The sequence below is a fragment of the Crinia signifera genome, chromosome 3 (assembly GCF_055691185.1).
Source record: "Crinia signifera chromosome 3, ASM5569118v1, whole genome shotgun sequence".
Taxonomy (NCBI): Eukaryota; Metazoa; Chordata; class Amphibia; order Anura; family Myobatrachidae; genus Crinia; species Crinia signifera.
In genome coordinates this window covers 326,016,869-326,043,894 of record NC_139219.1, presented here as the reverse complement: position 1 = coordinate 326,043,894, position 27,026 = coordinate 326,016,869, and the positions used below count along the sequence as shown (strand labels likewise).

General features: G+C 48.9%; 1 protein-coding gene across 1 annotated transcript in view; it reads right to left on the bottom strand.

Annotated features, from left to right (window-relative positions):
- The window catches only part of PTK2B (protein tyrosine kinase 2 beta), a 109,787-nt gene that overhangs the window by 64,141 nt on the left and 18,620 nt on the right, over positions 1–27,026 (bottom strand). Inside the window, exon 2 of the mRNA XM_083175056.1 lies at positions 2,436–2,684. Within this exon, the coding sequence (XP_083031182.1) occupies positions 2,436–2,636 (201 nt within the window). The 5' untranslated portion in view covers positions 2,637–2,684. The remainder of the gene's footprint in view (positions 1–2,435; positions 2,685–27,026) is intronic.

Below are 27,026 nucleotides of genomic sequence, written 5' to 3'. Positions count from 1 at the left end.
GGCTTTTCATGTGGTAAGTATGTACGTATGTGTATATATATATATATATATATATATATATATATATATATATATATATATACATATATATATATACATATATATATATATATATACATATATATATATACACACAAAATATTAAACACCCTCCCCCCCTGCAGTTACCCATTGGCCAAGTTTATGCTGCCTTTACTCTATGTTTTGACAGTGAAATATTCTCCAGTGTGGCCAGTAATGACAAGTGCAAGGGGGGCCTCCCTGTCTAAAGTGTCCCGGGCCCCCTGAAGGCTTAATCCGGCACTGGTCGTGCTCAAGGGCGGGGGGCTGACATTTGTACACGAGCTTCTGCGGCAACACTGACATTATGTTGTATATATTACATTCCCTCTTTTAGTCTTCACTATGTGCAAAATTACAGCACACGGCGTCTGATTCATGTTTGTAAGCAAAGCAAATGTTCAAGTAACTGGGCAAAACTATGCTGCGTTGCAGGTGGGGCAGATGTGACGTGGAGAGTTAGATTTGGGTGGGGTGTGTTCAAACAGAGTTCTAAGTTGCAGCTGATTGGCTGGTATTTTACCTCATACTTTTGATGTTGCCTCTCTGGGAGAAGCCCAGGGTTGCCAACCCTCCCGGAATGGCCGGGAGGATCCCAAAAATCGGGCAACTCTCCCGGATTCCGGCGGTCTCCTTCCCCCCCCCCCCCTCATTTACCTGCGGGCAGAAGCGTGAAATTGCCGTGATTCGCGGCGTTTCAGCGGAAGGGGCAGGGCTAAATATAAAAATCTGTCGGATTTAGCTCCGCCTCCTCACCGCATATTGCGGGATTTGCATCACTGGGGGCAGGGACTGATGATGTCTCCATTAGGCCCCGCCCCCAGAAGTGATGCTGACAGTCTCCTCTCCGGGGTTCTCCCGGAGACGAGACTGTAAAAGTCGGCAACCCTGGAGAAGCCTGGAGAGGAGGCCCAAATGTGGCATGTTGGGAGTAGGGGGCAGGGAAGAAACTGACATCACCAAGCCTTATGCTGCTTTCAGACCGCAAAACTGGCGTTGACCAGTTATTTTAAAACGTTTCTAAAAACGGGTCTGCCAGCTAAAACCCCTTTCACACCGCATGTCTTTATACGGTATTTCAGTGCAGTTTTTGTTCCTTCACAACTCTGAACCCGTTTTAACCCATAGAAAACAGTGGCTGAAAAAAAACGGGTCTGAAACGGATGGGTCCCTGCTTTATTACCGTTTAGAAATACCAGTTCAATAGAACCGGTAAATTTACTCTGCACCTTTCAGACTGCACAAATTACCGTTTTAAAATGGTAAAAAAAGTCAAAATAACGGGTAAAAAGTGCTGTCTGAAAGGGGCATTATTCAGCACAAACTCTGCGATTTGTGGGTCCGCAGAGAAGGGGTGGGGCTAAAATGACTTCAAGGCTTATTACATTGGGCCTAATCAGACTTCATCGCAGGGAAAAGTTGTTCTTTAAATGACTGCAACCATGTGCACTGCAGGTGGGGTAGATGTAACATGTGCAAAGTGAGAAAGTTAGATTTGTGTGGGGTATGTTCAAACTGAAATCAAAATTGCAGTGTAAAAATAAAGCAGCCAGTATTTTCTTTGCGCAGAAACAAAATAACTCACCCAAAATCTAACTCTCTCTGCATCTTTTCCATCTGCCCCACCTGCAGTGCAGCATGGTTTCGCCCACTTTGAGAACAAATTTCTCTTGGCTTGAATTAGGCCCGTAGACCCAAAAGTCACTCACTGATATGTCCCTGAGCAGGCCTGAATTTCCGCTAATTACAATATTTAGGGGTATATTTATTAGCGGATATATGCACAAATATTAAGTACCCCCTGAATGTTATACAGAGGGGCTGCTAGAGGTATCTGCGCTATCTGCCACTGTCCCTCTATTTCCAGTTACAGAAGCCGCCCCCAGATCCCTGCTTTGAGTTAGAAGAAGGGAATAAAGCGAGAGGCAACAAGGAACCCACGCTCCCTCCGTCACAGCGCGCAGCTAATGCACCCACGGTGCGGAGAGATGACGCCTCACCACAATGCAGAGAAAGCTCGTATTGTCTGACTTCTCACTCACATTTCTATACCTGAAGGAAAGTAATGAACACAGAAGAGATAACAGCTAATAATAGGCTGCGTGAACTCATATGAACAGCTGATAATCGCTGTCCCAACCTTGACGCACGTCACTTATATATAGAGAGAGAGGGAGAGAGAGACTTATCAAACTTTCTTAAGAAGCAGGGGGAGGCGTTTCTCTTGGCAACCACTGAGATTCTAGCGATCACTTTACAGAATGCACTAGATAAAAGATAGCTCGTTCCCAATGGGCAACACCTGCATTCAACGCCTGATTTGGTTGCTACGGGCAACGCCTCATTTCAATGCCTGACTCGTCTGCAGGACTCACCCGTATCTCGGTGAATATGCTGCACTTCACCAGCTTAAAGTTCTTCATCAGGTTGGAGCTGTTGCTATGGAAACACACTTTGAGGATCCGCATCTCTTCCTTACTGATCTCCATCTCAGACGGTGGCGGCGGCGGCTCGGCGGGTCCATCAGACCTGACAAACGTGCCCCCCTTGGATCGGCTGATGGCATCCAGCGACATCCTGGCACGGAGAGGAGGGCCGGCTAAGAACTGGGCATCACTTACTGTCTGTGAGGGGACAAAAAGTGCATCTTGTCAGACAAAAACGGGAAAAGAGCAAAACTGTGACAAGGCATGCTGGGATGTGTAGTTCCCAACAGGTGTGGTTGTATTATATGTATGTTATATGTTCGGCCAGACACAATAACGGTAAAATAAACAGACACATACAGAACAAACTCTATATGCCCCCAGTACAGTACATTACACCTGCCTTGAGGAACCGAGGGACTGGTATATTTAAGTAATAAAATTGTTTTTCAATTTCCTCGCAAAATTGTGTAATTTTTCTATGTTTATGTAATTAGGGCAACATTGGGGCAACATTGGGGATGACAGTATAGAACAGAGTAGAAATCCACATGGCTCTGACCACACCCACACATAACTAGCCACACCCATGTGACACTGGTCACACCCATGAGGAACTGGCTGCGTCTTCTCTGCTTCTCACAATAATAGGCCCTTGTTCATTTTAAGCCCCAAGTCCCATAAACCGGCCCAGGCTCTGCTGCTCTCCTAGGGGGAGATATATCAAGCCTCTTTCTCCTCTTTAGAAGGTTTGACACATCTCCCCACAGAAAGTAACATGAGGCAGATGGATCGCTGTTCAAATCTGAATAATTTGGGGATTGACGGTCTAACTAGACCAGCGTTATCTGGCGCTGCCCACACAACTGACGTGCGTTACCGTTTCCTTGGCGCTCCTGTTTGGTTATCACCACTACAAAGTGTTTGCAGACACGTGATCCTGTTTCCAAGGAAACCTCATCTCCATCACAGATGTCATTATGGATAACAAGGCTCTGTCATATATAACCAGGGAACTGCGCCTGCTCTATGTCACAGTTTGTAACTACGAGTAACTCCATAAGGTCATTAGAGAGGGTGCATCCACACTCAGCAGCGAGTATACAGCGTATCATCACAGGAGAAAGCAAAGATATTGCAATGTTATTGTTAGCATCATTCCACCGGACTCTTCTCTGAGTGACTCATGGTGCAATTCGACATTGTAAATCGCCTTTCACGCATTTCTAAGTGATGAGCATAACGCCCTGCTCATCTCAGCAGCCCGACGCCTCCGACAGAGTTATTCTGCGTCACACAGATTACCGGACACAAGTCACCACGGTCAGCGCAGAACGGACTTTTCCAAGGTGGATCACGCCGAACCGTAGCGCTGACAATTTTTTCTGAAAGTCCTTTTTTACCAACATACTGACCGATTAGCAGGTATTCCTTTTACTTGCACAAGAGGAAACATTTCGGGCCTTATTCATTATTAATTGCACGATTTAAGGATCTGACATTCCGGGAGTTGCGGCAACAGATACAAATAAATCTAGATCAATTCAGTATTAATTTGGTGCAAGAACTGCTGATACGTCAGGCAGCGGTCCGGTAAGACCTACCACTGCTACATCTGCTGATAATTGGTAGCGGCAACTGCCGGGCTCCCTGCAGAAGTGTTAAGGTGCACATGTGAAACGCGCAAGGTATGGTCTTTTGTAACCCTGATTAGAGTTGGACATCGGAAGTCCACCATCAAATGAAAGCTATGCAGCCGCCAAGGAAACTTTCAATGGGATGATAACTGACCATCGCATAAGAATAATTTGATAGGAGAAAAAGTCAAATGATTTGTGCAATGCGCAAACATCTGCAGCGTGGCCCGGCATGAACAAAACCGCTGCTGCATGGCCGGCTGGCAAATGTTCACCATTCCGTGGCCCTTAACATCGGAATGCCGCCTTTGAATGGTAAAACCACTACCATCAGAACAAAACATTGATGGCTTACAACAATCCCTAACCTTGATCACCTTCCAAAAGTGAGTGCTAGGTATAAGGGGAGGAGCCTTAAGTAATGCCTTTCTATAGGCCAGAACCACTAACCACAGTGTCATACGGAGTTAGCTAATAGGACCAAGTTGCGGACAGCAGGTAAAATGACGCAGACCATAGCCAACAAGGAGACCGCTGTGTTCTGTGTTACATAGCCGGCAGCAGGAGATATCGCTGACATTCTGTTAAAATTTGATTGCTACAAGGCTGGTACTTGTTTCGATAGCGCGGCCGATGGTGACATATCACAAATCACGGTACTTATGTAGTATCTGGGCTGCCGATTTTGTGATTGTATGCCTTACCTTAAGGCATACAATCAGATGCGATGCGATGCGATTCGATGCGATTTTGCATAGGATTCAATGTTAAGAAGGTCCTGTTCATTTCCCCACTATCCAAGTGGGCATAGAGTTGATTTTATATAGCGTGGCGAGCGCAACGAGCCACCGAGCCCGAAGCGTGGCGAGCGAACGCATATTTCTTAAAAAGTATTCTGTGTCCGCTCGCCACGCTTCGGGCTCGGTGGCTCGCTATGCTCGCCACAGGTTTATATCCAACTCCATGCCCACTTGGATAGTGGGGAAAGGAAAAGGACCCCTTTTTCCCATTGAATTCTATGTTAAAATGGACTCAGACCATTTTAACATTGAATCCTATGGAAAAATCTTGACCATCGCATCGCATACGATTTGGTCGCATGCGATGCGATGCGATTTCTAAATCGGACGCCCAGATACTACATAAGTACCCAAATCACTATTACAGGCATCACAGATAAAAGTCTCAGTCCTTGGCCATTCGCCTTCGCGGATATACGCTACGGGAGGAGTTTGAAGCTGAGGTACTTGTGTATTTTGGCGGCGCCCATCGCATCGCATACCATAACGCATACGATGGTATGCGATGCGACGCGATATCGTACGATAGTGCACGATGGCATACAATTTTGAAATTGTATGCCATTGTACATGGCATACAATGCCATACGATGCGATGCGATTAAACATTGTATAAGCACCCTAATGGGTGCTTATACAATGTTAAGCACCCAAATGGGTGCTTACAATGTTAAATGCACCCCCACGCCACCCCCCCACTATAAACGTGAACCTGAAGCGTGGCGAGCGCAGCGAGCCCGCGAGGGGCGGCGGTACGCGTCCTACGACCTTTTCATACCCCCACTATCCACGTCGGCGTGGAGTTGAGAATAGAATAGTGTGGCGAGCGCAGCGAGCCACCGAGCCCGAAGCGTGGCGAGCGCAGCGAGCCCCGCGAGGGGACGCGGATACCTGTGAAGCCCGCAAAGGGACACGTTTACCTGTGAAGGTATCCGCATCCCCTCGCCACGCTTCGGGCTCGGTGGCTCGCTGCGCTCGCCACACTATTCTATTCTCAACTCCACGCCGACGTGGATAGTGGGGGTATGAAAAGGTCGTAGGACGCGTACCGCCGCCCCTCGCGGGCTCGCTGCGCTCGCCACGCTTCAGGTTCACGTTTATAGTGGGGGGGTGGCGTGGGGGTGCATTTAACATTGTAAGCACCCATTTGGGTGCTCAAAAGCACCCTTTAGGGTGCTTATACGATTTTTGGTCGTATAGGGGGTCAAAATCGCGTCGCATCGCATCGTATGCCATCGGGTGCATGGCATGCGATGCGATCTGTTCGTCGTACGACGGACATCGGGGGCGCCGCCAAAATACACAAGTACCGAAGCTGAATTCGCTTAGAGTCAGAGGGGGATGGGTGACCTGCAATAGAAGCTGCTGTATGTGACTATACAGTATATGTACTTAATAAATTGTGACAGTAATTAGCTCTTTTAGAGGAAATGACTCTGTGGGTTTTAACGAGCATTTCATCTTACTGATGTCCAATAGATCGCAGCAATGAGACCTCATGACTGGCACAATAAGTGAACGAAGCAGGCTTCCTATTCAGCATGGCTGCTGCCAGCGTTCCATCGGCGCGGCGGAGACGCTCGCTCTAGAACACAGCAATCTGGCACAATGAGTGAACGAACCAGGCTTCCTATTCAGCATGGCTGCTGCCAGTGTTCCATCTGCGTGGCGGAGACGCTCGCTCTAGAACACAGCAATCTGCTCTGACCCGGCAGCCAGCATTATTTTCCATTTACATTTCCTGCTAGATGATGACACGACGGGACTAATTTAGCGGCATGGCATCTGTATTCGCTGGAGGTCATTTATACAGCGCGGAGCATATGGTCCCATGAAGGTCTTGCGGCCTATTTATCAGAGTTTGCGCCCCTCGATAATCAGTGTGGTAAAGCTCACAGACAATGTTCAGGTTGACAGTTATTAGGTCGATAGCAAAAGGTCGACATGCCCAAGTTCGACATTGATGAAATGTTGACACATGGAAAATGTTGACAGTGTACCTTTGCGGGGCAGCTGCTTACTGGGGCAGCTGTGCTGACACCAGGGCAAATGTTTAACAGCCCCGAAACACATTCCCAAATTGCAGTGAATAGCGGCGCATTTGAAAGTTGCTTTTTCAGGAACGTATTTAAATCGTATTCAATAGACCTGGTAGTGAGCAAGATCAGGGCAGTGTACATGCACTGCTGTGAAGGGGTGTGGCCACACTACTCAGGGGCATGGCTCTGTACTCCTGGGCGTGTCTTTACTGGGCCGATCCAACCCTTTTCTCCACCCCTGAAGCCTCCTTTCAATGCAGTTTGCAATACTGATCTGCAGGTCGGTGGGTCAGTCCCCACAATATGTGATGGGTGGAACGCAATGTAGCTCTGTCTATAGGAGACAGCACAGTCATTGTAGGGGCCCGAGCACTCCCAATATTAGTGCTGCCGCAGTCATATGTCTGTATAGCATTTTGCAATTATAACCTGGATGTCATGTAAGTATTAGTAAATAAGATTTATATAGCGCACTTTCTCCAACAGGACTCAAGGCGCTCGACGTATTGGTGTACTAGAGAAGATTAGGGGCAGGTAAATTATTTGCTTTGCTAAATCACAATGTGGATGGTTTTCACGTGTCAAACATTTCCATGTCCACCTTTTGTTTGTGTTGATTCTTTTTTTTTTTATGAAAAACCCTATTGGTTATATTTTATGAAAAATGTTCCATATTACAGCTGCCTGTGTTCTGACAGCGTCCACCTCTGAATGAGCCCCGGGGATGTTTATGGTATTATTCTTTTATTTTTTAATAAAGACCAGATAATACCATTTTTATTTGACACCGCTGTAATCCGTGTAATGACTGTGAAGTGATCTAACCACATGGAAGTATATTTTCGTCTCACCTGCAGACACGTTCCTTAACCCGTCTCCTACTCCATGTATAAGACCACAACGACCTTCGCTTCCCGTTTTGTTATCACTGACACAAAGGCTGCGGCTTAGGAGAACATTATTTTAGTCTCAGTGAAAAGTGTAATTGCTCCGGGACAAATGCTGGTTCCCACACACAGCGCCTTTCTACATAAACAGCGGTGTTGTGTTGCAGCACAGCGGGGGAACCTCTTGCCGGCTCGTGTGGGCGGAATGCACGTGTCACGCGTCGCTGTAATTGGGGGAGATCACAGAGCGCGCGGGCCACAAATAGAAAGTATTGTCCCTCGCAACATCTGTCCGACCCGCTAATTAACAAGAGGCAACGACGAGGACTTTAGAGGATTTCTAAATAAAAATCACATGCGTGCGATGGTTCTCATTGTCTACACGAAGCAATCTGCTACTAATAGATGTGTCGCAGTGCGCACAATCCAATGCGCACCTCCTCATCCCTCCAGGGCCTTATTCACATTTGTCACCCAGTACAGTAGCAGTGTTTAATTGATATCCAGACCTGATGACAGAGCTGCAAATTCACAGGCTGTGCGATTATCGATTATCGATAGACTGCGCATGCTTATGGCCTGCCTGTGATAAAAGCCTGTTCATTTTGAAGGTTGATTGACAGAAGCCGGCATTTGGGGGTGGTACCCGGATGCTTTCTGGGAGTGTCAGGGAAAACGCGGGCGTGCCAGGGCATTTCAGAAGCAATTTGCAGGCTTGAGTGGGCCGGGATTTTACTCTGGTGGGGTGGCGTATTCCTGATCGCAGGGCTCCTAAAACTAGCAGCCTAACAATCAGATCTGAATTAGGGACCTGGGTTACAAATCACCCAAAGCACAACTGCAGATCAAAGAGAGCAAAGCAAATACAGATGAGGTAGTCAATGGAGTTTGCATGTTCTCTCTCTCTCTCTCTGTTTGGTGGATTTCCTCCCAAAGCCAAAATTTAGAAGCACCGCCACCACCACTATCTGTCCCCCGTAGTAAAAGGAATATTCTTCTACTACTTGTACCATACTTGCCAACTTTTAAAATAGCCTCTTCAGGAGACAGTGGGAACTCCTGGTCGGTGGCTGATGACTTAAAGTACAGCCCCCATGCAAACGCCGCGATTCGCGGGTCCGCGGGGCTAAGATGCTGCAAAATGACGCAATTTGCATAATTTTAGTCCCACCCCTTGCTGCTGACCCGCGAAAACAGTTAATTAGTGCGGCACGGAAGGGAGGGCTGCCTGGCAAATATGGGAGGATTGCCGACCTTCCCGGGGAGCCGGGAGGGGGACCCGATTTTCGGGAGCCTCCTGGCAATTCCAGGAGGGTAGGCAGGCCTGCTTCCAACCTGAGGCACCGCCAGTTGCTGATGTGCCCACATACACTTTTGCGCAAAACAGACTTTGCAGCTTTGCAGCCTATCCAGTCACTAGGAGCCAATGACATCAATGAGAGTGCATGCTACCCAATCACGGAGGGGGAATGCCCACACTAAAGAACGGCCGGGCAGCTCGCCTCTTCCCAGCCGCAACTCATGGCCACGCCCCCCTTCTCGTGGCGCTGCAGGCGGGGCATTGAATCCTGCCTTCAAATTCTCGGTCGAGCAGACCGAGAACAGGACAGGGTCACGGCTGTCGGGCCAAGATTGAATACCCCCCTATATGTGTGGATTTGTTCTGCCACTCTGACCCAGTTACCTTTGTAATATGTATACAGTCATCGTTTTGAATCTTTCTTTTGTCTCTGTTGTGTATTGTTCTCCCTATTGTGTAGCGCTCCGTCCTTATGTTTATTCTGCAAACTACCATTTGTTATCTCTGTTACAGACAGAATTCAGGAGGACGTCTGCTCCCCTAGGTATTGTATAGCAGCGGCAGTGTTAATATTCCCACCATTTGTTATCATCTTCACAGCTGCCTTATTGGCAGAGGAAGAGGCACCCACACGCAAGGAACTAATTGTACCCGAGCAATGTGTCACATTCTTACTGATAATTGGCAGCGAAATGTCTGCAGTCATTCGGCAGAGCGAGCGCAGCCACGTGACCGACACAGGCAGGTACCGCTGACACCATCACATATAATGAAACACAACATCCTGCGATAACTGGCAGAGACACTGGCCCTTATTCTGCATCGTGCGGTACGGCCCGCGTGCGGCCGTACCGCCGATGTTTTTATTCTGCACATGCGCAGAGGTCAATCTGCGCATGTGCAGCCCCATTCGCCGCAGACGTATTTCGTCCGCCGCAAAGGGGGCGTATAGGGGCGTGAGGGGCTTCATACCCTCATTTCCCTATGTATACGCCCCGCGTTTCATGGGCGTTCCCATGCAAACGCGGGGCGTATGCATGCTAATGAGGGTATGACGCCACTGATGGGGGCGGAAAGCTGACGTCGCCGGATGTCAGCTCTTAGCCCCCATACAAGCTAACACACGGACGATTGTCCGTGTGGTCTCAGCTTGCGGGAGCTGCTGTGGCGTGCGGCCCTGCCTTCGATGGTCGACGACCATCGAATGCAGGGGGCAGCTCCCACCATGGTGGAGGCGTACGCCCCACCATTTTTATGCGGATCGCCAGCCGTCCGTGTACGGACGGCCGTGGCGATCCGTCTCGTGGGCGGGGATTGGTTTGTGCGGCCAGAGCACCGTGTGCGGCTCTGGCCGCACCAACCAGAATAAGGGCCACTGTGATGTACAGGAGTGTTACTACATGTACATGATTAGCTGCGCACAGACCAGGTATACACAGTCACTGCGTATACCTGCCAGCCTTACACTGGTCTGTCTGATGCTCATGCCAGGGCACCACTAACCTGGCAGTGGGCACCAAACATCTAGTGTAACACTGTCTTATACAGGGATCTTACATATAGCGCATACCTCCCAACTTTCGAAGTTGGGAGGTCGGGACGTCCGCGCGGCGAAGCAGCGCGCGCTCCCGAAAAGGGGGCGTGGCCTCGCGGAAAGGGGGCGTGGCCTCGCGGGGTGACGCGAAATGCGGCCACGCCCCCGTTTTCGTCGCTCGTCGGCGCTGAATAGACGCTGTGCGCATGCGCACAGCGTCTATTCTCGGGAAGCTGGGGGGGCTCCCAACTGTCCCCCCCCCACCGCGGGACAATGGCGGCCCCGGGCGGGACGCGGGAACGTCCCCGAATATCGGGACGTTCCCGCGGGAATCGGGACAGTTGGGAGGTATGTAGCGGGACCGTATAACACTCTCCTATAGGAGAATAGGCTGGTGCATGCAGGGCAGCCGAGAGAGGGGCGGGGGGGAGCGGGTACTAATTACCTGGGCCCAGGCTTGCTGGCCCTGGTCCTACCCCTCCCTTCACCCTCCGTCCCTCCCGGGTAGCAATAGCAGCTAACACCTCTACAGCATGTGCTGTGCTGACAGCAGGCTCAGCATGAGTGTCTCACTGACAGCGTGAGAGGTCATGCTGAGCCTGCTGTCAGCACATGCTGGTGGTGTGAGCTGCTGCTGCTGAGATTACAGTTTTTAGAGTTTTCTTTCACCCTCCTCTAAACATTTTGGGGGCGTGGCCTAAGTGTGGGAGGTGTCCACACCCCCACACTTAGGCCACGCCCCCAATATTTACCGGGACCTGGCGTTCCTCTCGGTAGGGATGGCCATCGTTGCCATTGCCATCGATGGTTGGCATCGATGGCAATTCGGCAACTGGCCATCGATGGTGCTAAACTATGCATTTTTACATATCGATGGTCATCCATTGTGTTTGATTGATTGGCCTCTGGGCCAATCAAAACACGGGGGCGGGGCTTCGCGGGTGTCGGGAGCGGAGCTATGCTCCGTGTCCCGCCACTTTAGGGAAAAAGCAAAAACGAAACTATTCGTTTAAGCTTTACATCGATGGTGGGAAACCATCTGGTTCTCCCCCATCGATGGCAAAACTATTCGACATCGGCCATAAACCATCAATGATTTCTAATCATCGATGGTCGATGGCCATCCCTACCTCTCAGGCCCGATGAGACAGACCAAGGAACAGCTTATAACCCATTCTGTCTGAATGCACAGAAATGTCATCACATCCGTCTTCCAATCATATAATGCGTCACAAAAAGAGAATCTGTATAGAGGTAATATATACATTGTGTATTATCCCTGCCCCCCACAGTGCACTGTGCATTGTGTGACATAACAGGATACACAGGTGGGGATACGGTCATTAGGTCTACAACAACTAGGTCGATAAGCATTGGGTCGACACCACTAGGTCGACATGCAGCAAGGTCGACATGGGTCAAGGTCGACATGGATCTTTGTCAACATGGGTCTAGGTCCACATGACATTAGGTTGACACAAGCATTAGGTCGACATGGGCTAGGTCAACATTGGGTTTTTCATTGTTTTTTGAGCCGACATGTGCCGACAGGCGGTATTTCATGTCCTACCATCCACTATGGCGTAGTGGTAGAATAAAATAGTGTGCCGAGCGTAGCGAGGCACCGTGCCCGACGCATGGCAAGCAAAGTGAGCGATGCGAGGGAATGCGGTGCACTTCAAACTGTGTCCATCTCGACTGTGTCGACATTCGGGTAAAAAAACAGAGAAAAACCCCATGTCGACCTTTTGACTGTCAACCTAGCCCATGTCGACCTATTGCTTGTGTCGACCTTATTTTCATGTTGTCCTAGACCCATGTCGACCTAGATCTATGTCGACCTTAACCCATGTCGACCTAGTAGTGTCGACCCAATGCTTGTCAATCTAGTTGTGGTCGACCCAGCGATCCCAACAGGTGAGTGCTGGCTGTATGTCACAGCATTGTGTAACGTGGAGATCAGCTATGCCTTCACCGGCTGTTTACAAACACTGACTCATCTTACGGGACTATGGCCCTTATTCTGGTTCACTCGCAAAGGCAAATTCCTTCTGAAATGGACAAAACCATGTGCACAGCAGGGGGAGGGGCAGATGTAACAGGTTCAGAGAGAATTAGATTTGGGTGAGTTCTTTTCTTTCTGTGCAGGGTAAATACTGGCTGCTTTATTTTTACACTGCAATATAGATCTCACTTTGAAAACCCCTCCCAAATCTTACTCTCTCTGCACATGTTACATCTGCCCCACCTGCAGTGCACATGCTTTTGTCCATTTGAGAAGGAATTTGCATTTGCGAGTGAACCAGAATAAGGGCCAATGATTCAGCAATGGGAGTGCATACGTTCACCAAGTACAGAAGACAAATAGGGGCGAGATGTACTAAGCCTTCAGGACTGATAAAAGACTCCTAACTGACATGTTACAGGCTGTGTCTGAAACAGTTACAGTTAGTAGCTGATTGGCTGGTACTTTATCTCTTTCCACTGTATCACTCTGCGAGTTTTGATAAAACTCCCCAACAACTTATTGAGAGTCTTGTCGCCTTTGTACGGTTTCCTGATCATGTGGAATTCCCAGCAATTCCATTTCCTGGCACGCTACTGAAGTTGGTCTCACATGGTTTTCAGCAATACTCACAATCCATACTTGCCAAGTACGTCTGCCTTTTCCACGTAGATTCTGGCTGTGCTCATCTGGGAATGTGTGCGACAAACAGAGTGCCTATACCAACATAGCCTGGGGCCAAGTAGACTGGGAATGTGCTAACAGAGGGGGCATTACTTTTGGGCCACGAGTTGTTCAGCACAACTGATCCGTTCACCGTCCACGTTCCACGTTTCGCTTTTGTCGCATAGATGTTGGCAAGGATGTGTGTACCCAGCGAGATTGCCTCCGACAGTGGGGGAGCCAGCATCGACAAGTTCACACACTTGTTGCAGCTGGCACTGACGGAGCGTGGCCCTTGCTAGCGATGTCTTCTGTTATCCTGTCTATCTTATACAGGAGAAGGAGGATGCCGGTGACATCATCAGTGATGTGCAGGAGAAGAAGGATGCCGCTGACATCATCAGTGATGTGCAGGTGAAGGAGGATGCTGCTGACATCATCAGTGATGTGCAGGAGAAGGAGGATGCCGCTGACATCATCAATGCCGCTGACATCATCAGTGATGTGCAGGAGAAGGAGGATGCCGCTGACATCATCAGTGATGTACAGGAGAAGGATGATGCCGCTCACATCATCAGTAATGTACAGGAGCAGGAGGATGCCGCTGACATCATCAGTGATGTGCAGGAGAAAAAGGATGCCGCTGACATCATCAGTGATGTGCAGGAGAAGGATGATGCCGCTCACATCATCAGTGATGTGCAGGAGAAGGAGGATGCCACTGACATCATCAGTGATGTGCAGGAGAAGGAGGATGCCGCTGACATCATCAGTGATGTACAGGAGAAGGATGCCGCTGACATCATCAGTCATGTACAGGAGAAGGAGGATGCCGCTGACATCATCAGTGATGTACAGGAGCAGGAGGATGCTGCTGACATCATCAGTGATGTACAGGAGAAGGAGGATGCAGCTGACATCATCAGTGATGTACAGGCAAAGGATGCCGCTGACATCATCAGTGATGTACAGGAGAAGGATGCCGCTGACATCATCAGTGATGTGCAGGAGAAGGAGGATGCCGCTGACATCATCAGTGATGTGCAGGAGAAGGAGGATGCTGCTGACATCATCAGTGACATAGTGCTTACACACTGGATGATATGAATTATTTGCTGCTCTGAACTGTCGGAATCGGGCAAACCTTGCCATATATCATCGGGTGCATACCCAGCTGAGGTGTATAGCTACTGATACTAATTACTAATATTCCAGTGGCATAGACTGGGGGTAGTCGGTGAGGTGTATCAGTCGAAAATCACTGTCAATTGGCTAGTTCTGTACTGCAGGGCGCTATATACGTAGAGATGGCGGCCTGGTGTATTACGTGTATCTCGGAGAACCCACCTCACAGCTGCTCTGGGCTGCAGTCATCATACCCCCCTTCCGCCTCCCCCCGTCACAAATAAGACTGCAGACGTTTCATACTTCCTCTGACTTTGTGGTTGGGTGGCACAAGATTACTCTGTCGTGGGATAGTGAAACTGAAGAACAGATCTGGTATGAGACAGACAGTTTATATATAGGCAGCCTACACCCCGGTGCCAGCACAATCCTCTAATCAGGGCCCTGTGTCCTCCCCATCCCGGGATTTGCTGATTAGAATGATCCATTTGGGTACATGTTGGGCTATAGGGCACTAGGCAGCCTCCTATGTTGCCTTCTGGAAAATCTGAGCCTGGAGGGGAACTGAAAGTCTCCTTCCCATCCCACACAATTGTTATGTGACCTTGTCACGCTTCTCTCACTCTGGGGCAGATTTATTAAGCCTGGTAAAGAGATAAAGTGGTGATAAAGCACCAGCCAATCAGCTGTGTTGAAAAATGACAGTTAGGAGTTGATTGGTTGCTGCATCATCACCTACTTTTTAATCTCCACTTTATCTCTTCACCAGGTTTCATAATCTGCACCTGAGAGGTAAGGTCAGCCCATGTCTCACGTGCGGTCAGCGCAACACGGACAGCGGCTAAGCCTGAGTATGTTATTATACGGTACACACAATGTACATACCCAGTGGTGGCATTAGGCCTGTATTCCCCAGGGTGCCATTGTAACATGGCAGGAGGTCGACAGGGTCATTAGGTCGACAGTGACAAAAAAAAATGTTTGTTTATTTTTAACTTTTTTTTTTACCCGCATGTGGACACAGTCAACTACACTTGCCACGCTTCGGGCACACACACTATTTTATTCTCCCAACACACCCTAGTGGAAAGTAGGGCATGAAATACCGCCTGTCGGTACATGTCCTGTCGACACGTACCACCGAGTCCCCTCGCATGGCTCGCTGCGTTCGCGATGCTTCAGGCACGGTGCCTTGCTACGCTCGCCACACTATTTTATTCTCCCACCACGCCTTAGTGGAAGGTAGAGCATGAAATACCGCCTGTTGGCACATGTCGGCTAAAAAAAAACAGCACAAAAGACCATGTCGACCTTTTGACTGTTGACCTTCCCCATGTAGACCTAAGGACCCTGTCGAACTAAGCCATGTCGACCTAAAGTCATGTCGACCTTCCTGCATGTCGACCTTAAGTCATGTGACCTCATACTTGCCGACTTTTTAATGTCACTCTCCAGGAGAAGCCCGGAGAGGACATCCAAATGTGCAGGTCGGGGGGTGGGGACAAGGCTGATGTATCAAAGCCCCGCCCCCAATCCACGCAAACGCCGTGATTCACGGGTCTGCGAGTAGGGGGCGGGGCTAAATGACGCGAAATGACGCGGTGCGCTTCATTTTAGTCCTGCCCCCTCCCCCGGACCTGCGATGTCAGGCACTTCTTTCCCCAGCTCCGGGGGGGAGCGGGGACTCTGGGGGGAATGCGGTAGACTTGCCCACCTTCCTGGGGGGACGGGAGGGGGACCTGATTTTCGGAAGACTCCCAGCCATTCTGGGAGGGTAGGCAAGTATGTGTGACCTTCCTGCAAGCCGACCTTAAGTCATGTCGACCTTCCTGCATGTTGACCTAATGGTGTCGACCTAATGCTGGTGATACAATGACCGTATCCCAGAGTTTATGTAAGTATCGTATTTACATCAATCTCTGAATCAGACCCAGTGTTGGCTCCGCCCCCTGAACATGTGATGTCATGATGTTACCGCGAGGGATCAGAGCGACTGAGATAGCAAGGATCAGACTGTCCAGAGCAGCCCAAGGATCAGACTGCCCAGAGCACCCCAAGGATGGGGGCGCAAGATACATACACTCGGTTGGCACCCTGCAAGCCAAATGCTGGCGCCACAGGAGAGCAACAGTGCTGACCCCTGGGTTCCGCGCACTGGGTGGTGGAACTCATAAGGCCCTGATTATAGGCCATAGTTCAGGGCAGCCACAGGCTCTGGCGGATGCAGTAGAAGGCGGATAAGAAACGTGGTCTCTGTGACTCTGCTAGTAAAACATATTCGGTCGGGTTTATAGGACAGGATGTCATACTGATAGGTCAAAGCTGGCTCTAACGCCCACAAATACACCATAAAGTCTTGTACTTTATATAGACGACACAGAGCGAGGTAACTCGGCAATGAGATCCGGATGTAACGTGTTCCAGCGTTCCTGTCTATATTACATGGTACTTGTACACACCAGCGAATACTGGAACCAAATACAGTAACATTATTGGCATTACTATACATCGTACGAATGAGCGGCCACATTATATAGTGTATTATTGTTATGCAGTACCGGAGAGCTGACAGTTGGAGCAGGGATTCGGGTATCTATGGGAGAGGTTACCGGAGAGCTGACAGTTGGAGCAGGGATTCGGGTATCTATGGGAGATGTTACCGGAGAGCCGACAGTTGGAGCAGGGATTCGGGTATCTATGGGAGAGGTTACCGGAGAGCTGACAGTTGGAGCAGGGATTCGGGTATCTATGGGAGAGGTTACCGGAGAGCTGACAGTTGGAGCAGGGATTCGGGTATCTATGGGAGAGGTTACCGGAGATCTGACAGTTGGAGCAGGGATTCGGGTATCTATGGGAGATGTTACCGGAGAGCCGACAGTTGGAGCAGGGATTCGGGTATCTATGGGAGAGGTTACCGGAGAGCCGACAGTTGGAGCAGGGATTCGGGTATCTATGGGAGATGTTACCGGAGAGATGACAGTCGGAGCAGGGATTCGGGTATCTATGGGAGATGTTACCGGAGAGCCGACAGTTGGAGCAGGGATTCGGGTATCTATGGGAGAGGTTACCGGAGAGCCGACAGTTGGAGCAGGGATTCGGGTATCTATGGGAGAGGTTACCGGAGAGCCGACAGTTGGAGCCGGGATTCGGGTATCTATGGGAGAGGTTACCGGAGAGCCGACAGTTGGAGCCGGGATTCGGGTATCTATGGGAGAGGTTACCGGAGAGCCGACAGTTGGAGCAGGGATTCGGGTATCTATGGGAGAGGTTACCGGAGAGCCGACAGTTGGAGCAGGGATTCGGGTATCTATGGGAGAGGTTACCGGAGAGCCGACAGTTGGAGCAGGGATTCGGGTATCTATGGGAGAGGTTACCGGAGAGCCAACAGTTTGAGCAGGGATTCGGGTATCTATGGGAGATGTTACCGGAGAGCCGACAGTTGGAGCAGGGATTCGGGTATCTATGGGAGAGGTTCCCGGAGAGCCGACAGTTGGAGCAGGGATTCGGGTATCTATGGGAGATGTTACCGGAGAGCTGACAGTTGGAGCAGGGATTCGGGTATCTATGGGAGAGGTTACCGGAGAGCCGACAGTTGGAACAGGGATTCGGGTATCTATGGGAGAGGTTACCGGAGAGCCGACAGTTGGAGCAGGGATTCGGGTATCTATGGGAGAGGTTACCTGAGAGCCGACAGTTGGAACAGGGATTCGAGTATCTATGGGATAGGTTACCGGAGAGCCGACAGTTGGAACAGGGATTCGAGTATCTATGGGATAGGTTACCGGAGAGCCGACAGTTGGAGCAGGGATTCGGGTATCTATGGGAGATGAACACAAACTGAATTTTGAATTGAATTCTACACTAGTTTGAGTAATTTGAGCACAGTTGGATTATCTTGTACAATGTGCCCCTGCAATGGATGGCACAGCATAACCAAATAGATTTTTAAGGAAGGGGCTGGGACATGAAGCATAGCCAATCAGCGCCACCCAGAGATTCTGATTAACCCACGGGCCATTCAGTCAAATAGAATGGATGACCATCAACAGGTAAAACCACCGATGTTCAACATCACATAGTATGCTACCATCGATGGTGTATTGCACTTTCGCCATCAATAGCAACCATTGATGGTCATAGCGATGATGGACATCCCTAACCTGCCTTGCACTAGTGAAAACAGGAGTATTAATCGTGAGGGATGGAGATCAAGCAATACATTGACGACGCAAGGTTGACATACACAGCACAAGGTTGACATACACTAAGTCAACTTTGACAAAAGTAGGACACAAGCAAAAGGTTGTGACATAGAAAAGGTTGACACGTGAAAAAGTCGACGTGAGCTTTTGACATTTTTTGGTTGTCAATGTCGACACCGGAGCCAGCGTGGATGTTAGAGTGTGGAGAGAAAAAAAAAAACAGGAAAAACTCATGTTGACCTTTTCAAGTCCCTAGTGCATGTCGGCCGCTTGTCAATGTCGACTATGTGCATGTCTACCTTTTGCTGTCCATCTGGGAGTTCTATTTACATGGTATGGTATGCTATGGGCAACCAATTAGATTCTACTTCTTATTTATTAAGCTCATTCTAGAAGATAATAGACAGATTCTGATTGGTTGCCCATAGCAACATCCCATCTCAGTCAATAAACCCCAAGGTGGTAAATTTACTAAAGCGATGTTTCCCATAGCAACCAATCAGATTCTCTCATTTTCTAGGATGCAATTTTTTAGAAGCATTATTAAATGTACCTCCCAGTTGTACGAGGACGTCTTCCTCCTGGGCACTTACCTCAGTAACGTGCACTCAGCAGTTGGAGCAGAGATCAGTGTGACGGCGGCAGGAAGGGGTTATGCTGCACTCTGCCTATTTTAAGTTCAGCACCTACACACAGAGGAGGCTCAAAACGCAGCGCAAGGAGGGAAATATTGAACAGAAATAGCTTGGAAAATGTTCAAGAACTTAAGCTGTCAAATGCAAATGAGGCAGTGGGAGGAGGTGGCGCTGTGCCTCGTACGCTGCTGCGTTCCGGAGACGGTGAGAAGACTTGTATTACAGTGCCTGCTGCTCAATAAGAGGTGTCAGCTTTATGGCCATACAATAACAGTCCACGGGCCTGATAGATGCACAAAGCTTCACAAGTGATAAAACGGAGAGTGATAAACAACCAACCAGTCAGCTCCTACCTGCCATGTCACAGACTGTGTTTGAAAAATGTCAGACAGGAGCTGATTGGCTGGCAGTTTATCACTCTTCATTTTATCACTTTTGAAGCCTAGAGCATCTGGCTCTATGTCCTGATCACCAGAGTCCGTCCCCCCCCCCCCCCCCCCAAACGCCGCCCCTGAGCACGGCTGCAAGTACGTGGAAAAACCATTCGCAACCAGCGGCCCTTCCTCCCAATGCCCAGGCAACACCAGTGTGCTGCGCCCAAATTCCCAGCGCCTGTCACTCAGCTTGCGGATGGGCAGCGATGGCTAGCCATAGATCACTCTGTTACATGCGTACTGCAGACTGTGCGCATGCGCGGTTGTCCTATAATCGTATTCGCAGCGCTGCGATCAGGGCTGAACCAGACCCCACCTCCCAAACCCTGCATCGAATAGGACCCCAGTTTAGCACTGACCTCAGATTAACTAATGCCAGGGCTACAAACGAGCTTATAAAGATTTGTACCCACCCTCGCTTATCGTTTATAGGGTATTATCACCAGCCCCTGCTCCATCTGCACAGAAATCTGCAGGTGCGTTGGTACTGTAGTTTCCGTATAGAGACGCACTCAGGGCCTTATTCTAGTTCACTCTGAAAAAATCCTTCTAAGATGGACAAAACCATGTGCACTGCAGGGGGGCAGATGTAAAATGTGCAGAGAGAATTAGATTTGGGTGAGTTATTTTGTTTCTGTGCAGGGTAAATACTGTCTGCTTTATTTTTACACTGCAATATAGATCTCACTTTGAAGTAAAACCCCACCCAAATCTAATGGTGGGTACACACGGTCAGATGTGCCTTAAGATCCTATCCACGATCTGATCAGATAGAATCGTGGATAGGATCTTAAGGCACATCCGATTTGCATCCAATCTTGACTATATAGTGCAGATCTGCACTATATAGACAAGGCAGCCAAGACTTTCTGGCTTCCGATACATGAACGCGCATCGGGATCGGATCGGGATCGCAAGGGTTAAAACTCTTGCGATCTGCATCCGATTCCGATCCGATGCCGATCCGATGTTGACTATATTGTCAACATCGGAAAGGAAATCGGACCGTGTGTATACACTATAACTTTCTCTGCACATGTTACATCTGCCCCACCTGCAGTGCACATAGTTTTGTCCATCTAAGAAGGATTTTGTCAGAAAGAGTGAACTAGAATAAGGCCCTTAATCTCAGCTGCAACTCCGTTGCGTGTAATCGCATTGTTACTATAGAGAAGTGCGTATATTGTCATATAACTCAGCTCAAGTTCTTAGACGTGCTTAGAACACTGCAGAGGGACTTTCCGAACTCCCTGTATGCAAACCACAAGGTCACTGCAGGTCACAGGATGGATTATAGTAGGAGAACCCAGGGGCAGGTGACTGCTGGCTGTTCTGCAGGTTCCAATGGCCCCCGATGCAGATTCTACGTATTGCTGGAGGAGACGTGACGTATATTGTGTTACATCAGCCGCAGGAAATGAAACTGCAGCATCAGCAGAGGAGGAAGTTCTGTACTTCTCCAGACGTTCCCCGCACCAGTCAGGGACAGAGATATTTGTCGCAACTCTTAAAGCCCCCATACACTGTGCAATTCACCTGCAATCTGGCCTCTTTTCCTGCAATTGCGGCGATCAATCTCGGGAAAAGAGTCCAAATTGCAGGAGAATGACAGCAGGTCCGATGCGATGAGCGGTCCCGTGCGCATCGCACCGGAGCCTGAAATTGCGATCAGGTTTGAATTACCCCCCCGTCTGCACTATGTTATAAATGTACGTTTTCTTTTAACCAGTTTCAGAATCAATTACAAAGTGTAACAGTAAACCGAGTAAAGTTGGGGGGTGCGACAGAACAACGGGCACGCAGATGGAGCAGATGGCGATATCTGTAGCTTGTCAACACGGTGACAGCGACATCCATGCAACTCTACAAATCACGGACATACATTTGTTTGTTACTGGGCGGAGCCGGCAATGGGACCATCTGTAAGAAATAAATGCAGGAAAAGAGCGGGGCCCTGTTTGAGCCCAGGATAGATTTATACTCTGCAAGTGATGTGATGCAATGAAAGACCGGGATTATCGGGCCTATTCACGAATCCGTACCTGGCTGCATCATTTTATACACAGGCACAGCAGACAACCAATCTGTAGCCAGGAACAGCGCACAGCAATACCACTACAGCACCCCTGACACTGTACGTAAAGGTTAGTTAATGATCAGCTACCTTATATTTACATGCACAGAAGATGGAGCGGGTCACTATTCACATTACACCACACCGTATTGCTTCTTATTCACATTACTCCCCACTCTATTGCTACTTATTAACACTAAACCACACATTTATGCCCTTTATACACATTACGCCACACAGAAGTGCACCTTATACAGATAATGTCACACAGTAATAGCAACCCTTAAGCAAACATTAGGGTGGCAGGATCTTATGCAGTCCTTTTGCAAACTATATGTCGCATGTGATCTGACCGGTCTCTTCTGAAGCCAGTGCGTCCTGCAGGCTCCAGTGCGATGCCCACGGGACCATGCACTGCATCAGACCTGCCATAAAAAATAAAAAAAACATGCGATTTGGATGCTTTTTATGCTATTGATTGCTGCAATCTCATAAAAAGTAACCAAATGGCATGGCACCTTGATACACATAGGGCCTTATTCTGGTTGACTCGCTCGGATACACAATTGGGTTTTTCTGCTGAGTGCGCATGCGTACCATACGCAATGCGCATGTGCAACGGCGGCACACCACACTCGGACGGAACTCAGTGAATAAAAATTCTCCACCGAGCACGGCCGGTCAATATGGGCGTAATGTGGGCGTATCGTTGGGTGCGATCTGAAAAGTGGCCAAAACTGGGCGTAAACCGGGGCGTACACATGGCTGTGGACCAGAACTGCTGGGCGGTGTCCTCGGTCGGCTCACCGAGCGATTGGGCCGCTAAAGACCCAAAACCTTTGACGAAAAAAAGCAGGTTTCAGCCTCGCAGCCCACCCAGTTAATCGGCACCGCATTAGCTCGGGCACTCAGCAGGCACCGTAGCGAAATGACTCCCAGCTGCACACAATACTAACCCAGTGCTCGGGTCAATTTAGTTTCATTAACCCATTAAGTCACTGCAGCCCACACACACGGAAGGCAGACATTTGGAAGAAACTTATCTGCATTCATAGCTATCCAGTCTCCGAGCGGTAAGAATGAGATCAGTCTGAGCACGGTAGCGACCAATCAAACGTGTGCGGTGGCTTTATGGGCGTGCTTTCGTTCTCCGAGCGAGCGAGGCGTATACGTGCAAATGTGTATCCGAGCAAGTCAACCAGAATAAGGTCCCTAATGCCTCTTACACATTATGCAGCACGTTATGACTGTCCTTATACACATAATGCCATACACAAGGAGGTGACAGCTGTTGCAGACAGTACTCCGCTTTTTTTCCAATCCCCATACTGTAAACGGGACCCAGGTTGAAAGAACTTGGCTACATGTTCACAATGCCTCTTAACCTGGGTCCAACCCTTGTTGCTATACGGCTTCCCGGGCCTTTGCAAGAATAACTTTTTCTGACAACGACTTTCTTATAACCTTGGAACGCCTCGCAGTTCCCATCGGTTACACATCATCCACAACGTTGTACAGCAACAAGAACTTATTATTAAACCTCATTTTGCAGTCACACATTCAGATAATTGCAGTGAAATGCAAATGCTCAGATGTGTTAATTGGATGAGAAAACTCATTTATCATAAGACACGGACATAACATGTAGGGATAGTTAGACGATAGCATGGCCAGCGTCCACATTATGTTGTGTACACTATTGGTGAGCCCCTGGAAGCACAGAGAGGTTCGTGCACATTAATAATTGTCCGTATTGGGTTCCTCTTCAGTCTCCAGTGAACAAACCGAAAATAATGACAATGTCGGTCAGTCTGGGGGCTGATGTTCTACTGCAAATCTGCTGAAAAGGAAATTGCTGCTGAATATTGTCTAAAGCCAATTTGTAAAGCCCCCTACACACTTGCCAATGACCAACAGGTTCCCGATCTCCAGATGTCAGAAGTTGGGAGGTTATGACCTCTGTGGGGAATAAGGAGACGGTTTGTGCGCTGTAGGTTGAAACCTGTTACCAATAATATGTTTAAAAATCACGACAGTTCGCAAATCAATATCAATGTAAGCGCAGTCATTCTCGTTTTCCTGGTATGTCCTCTGTTCAGGTGTGGACATATGGAATATGGAATATGCCAGCACAAGCAATAGTCCGACATGGAAAAGGTCGACGCATAGAAATGGCGACATGATTTTTCACATTTTAATGTCAATGTCGACATCTGTTGACATGGACCCCTAATTAATGTTAAATAATTGTAACATGTATGCAGAGGTGCTTTAATAGATGAAGAGGTGCCAGAGGGCTCACACTCCGACTTCTGACTATTCCGGCAGTCTTCATTGAAGAAGGGTAAGTATTAAAAATGGGTGCGGTGTGGGCCCCCACTGGGACTCAGGGGTCCATGTCCTAATTGTACTTCATGTGGATTGTAAAGCATGAAAATGTCGAAAGACAGAAAAAATCGTGAAAAATGACTGTCGACCTTTTCAACCACTGCCACGTCAACTCATTGCTTGTGTTAACCTTTTGTGTTGACCAAGAGCATGTTGATTAAAACGATGTCGTCCTATCTCCCAGATACGGGGCCTAATCCGGACCTGATTGTAGGGCAAATTTGTTCTCAAAATGGGCAAAACCATGCTGCACTGCAGGGGGGCAGATGTAACATGTGCAGAGAGATTTAGATATGGGTGAGTTATTTTGTTTCAGTGTAGGGTAAATACAGGCTGCTTTATTCTTACACTGCAGTTTAGATTCCAGTTTGGACACACCCCACCCACATAACTCTCTCTCTGCACCTGTTACATCTATCCCACCTGCAGCGCACCATGTTTTTGCCCTGTGATCAAGTTTGAATTAGGCCCATTGTAAGATGCACCCCGGTAACATAAGGTGCCCATTTCCAGTAGAGGCATTTAGAAGACGACATGGTTCCAGTTCAGCATCTGAAGGGTTAACGCATCATTACTGTCGACAGCAGCCCAGTGTCACTTTCTTGCGTCGATCACCACCAGAACAAAGTGATACGGTGGGCGTACGATGTCGTGTGACACATCAGTCTGTCTCTGTTACATTATACTACCACAGGGGATTTGGCAGGTGGGCCCTATTCGGGGACGGTGCACGAATCGCACGGCTGCTGGGTGACTGTTCTGCCTCCCTATAATCACAGGGAAACTGGCGCAGGGTGGCGGAAAGTGAAACGCGTATTCTTGGCAGCCCCACCTATGCAGAAGGCACACAGAAACCACTAATTGTCTAATTAGGCTGAGGGTTAGTTCTTAGATCTCTGTATGAATCATACACACACGCTGCATACATCTACTGATCTGAATAGTATATAAAGCAATATACACCGTACAGAAAATTATGAATAATAAGCCCACTCCACTATACACCCCTCTTTCCACAATATACACCGTACAGAAAATTATGAATAATAAGCCCACTCCACTATACACCCCTCTTTCCACAATATACACCGTACAGAAAATTATGAATAATAAGCCCACTCCACTATACACCCCTCTTTCCACAATATGACCACAGTTTGAGCCCTTGTACAAGCACACTGCAGCGGTCAGCCTGGGCGAGTCGTACAAGTGCACTGCAGTGGTCAGCCTGGGCGGGTCATACAAGTGCACCACAACGGTCAGCCTGGGTGGGTCGTACAAGCGCACTGCAGCGGTCAGCCTGGGCGGGTCGTACAAGTGTACTGCAGCGGTCAGCCTGGGTGGGTCGTACAAGCGCACTGCAGCGGTTAGCCTGGGCGGGTCGTACAAGCGCACTGCAGCGGTCAGCCTGGGCGGGTGGTACAAGAGCACTGCAGCGGTCAGCCTGGGCTGGACATAACATTATTTTTGTCTGGCCACAAGGGCAGTGCAAAGACAGAACAAGTGAGTTGTGCTATCTCTGTGTTTCATGTAAATGTTTCCTGTCCCCCCACGTCCCTGAATATCCCGGCACCCCCAGGCCCTGTCTACCAGGGGTGACAAGAGGCCCTGCTTGAGAACATATTTATGCCAGTAGGCCGTGACGGTGGCCTTAGTTTGCAGAACTGGGACAAGCGGAGGAATGTCGCTGGGCTGCACATTCTTCCTTTGCTTGTAGGTAAAGTGCAGCTCGGAGCTACATAAAACACAGGTTTCCAGGTTGTGTTCCAGGGAAGAGCCGAGCCTGTTACACACCTATCGCCTGCAGCACTATGGCTGTGCTAATGTTTGTATTGTGTCAGCACACAGCAGGCACTGGAGGAGGAGGGCAGGATACAACCCGTCAGGCTGGAATTTGCCCCTGGGCTGAGATAATATGCTCAGATAGTCAGAGCTACTGCTAACTACTACACCAGGCCAGGCCTGATTTTATATATATATATATATATATATATATATATATATATATATGTATATATATGTCATAACTGCCTACCCTCCTGCATTCTGCAGGAGACTCCCTGACATAGCAGCAATCTCCCTCTCTCCCTCTCCCTCTCTCCCTCATTAGTCTAGCAATCTCCCTCATGTCACCTAGCCCACATTACACTGTTACATCATAGTTACCTACCCTCCTGCATTCTGCAGGAGACTCCCTGACATAGCAGCAATCTCCCTCTCTCCCTCATTATTATAGCAATCTCCCTCATGTCCCCTAGCCCACATTACACTGTTACATCATAGTTACCTCCCCTCCTGCATTCTGCAGGAGACTCCCTGACATAACAGCAATCTCCCTCTCTCCCTCATTAGTCTAGCAATCTCCCTCATGTCATCTAGCCCACATTACACTGTTACATCATAGTTACCTCCCCTCCTGCATTCTACAGGAGACGCCCTGACATAGCAGCAATCTCCCTCTCTCCCTCATTAGTCTAGCAATCTCCCTCATGTCACCTAGCCCACATTACACTGTTACATGATAGTTACCTCCCCTCCTACATTCTGCAGGAGACTCCCTGACATAGCAGCAATCTCCCTCTCTCCCTCCCACTGAGCTCAATGTTGACTGTGTTTTCCTAAATAAGAACCAAACAATATTACCGACTGATAACCGGCTGGATGACGATTGCAGCACAAATGCCGGAGCAATTTCCTTTTCTGCTATTTCCCTGCATAAACAGATCAGTACAGGAACAGCAGCATTAGTCATATGTGATCAGCATGGGAGGCTTTGTACTGTAGCAGGAGATTTGACATTATAGCGCACACACAACA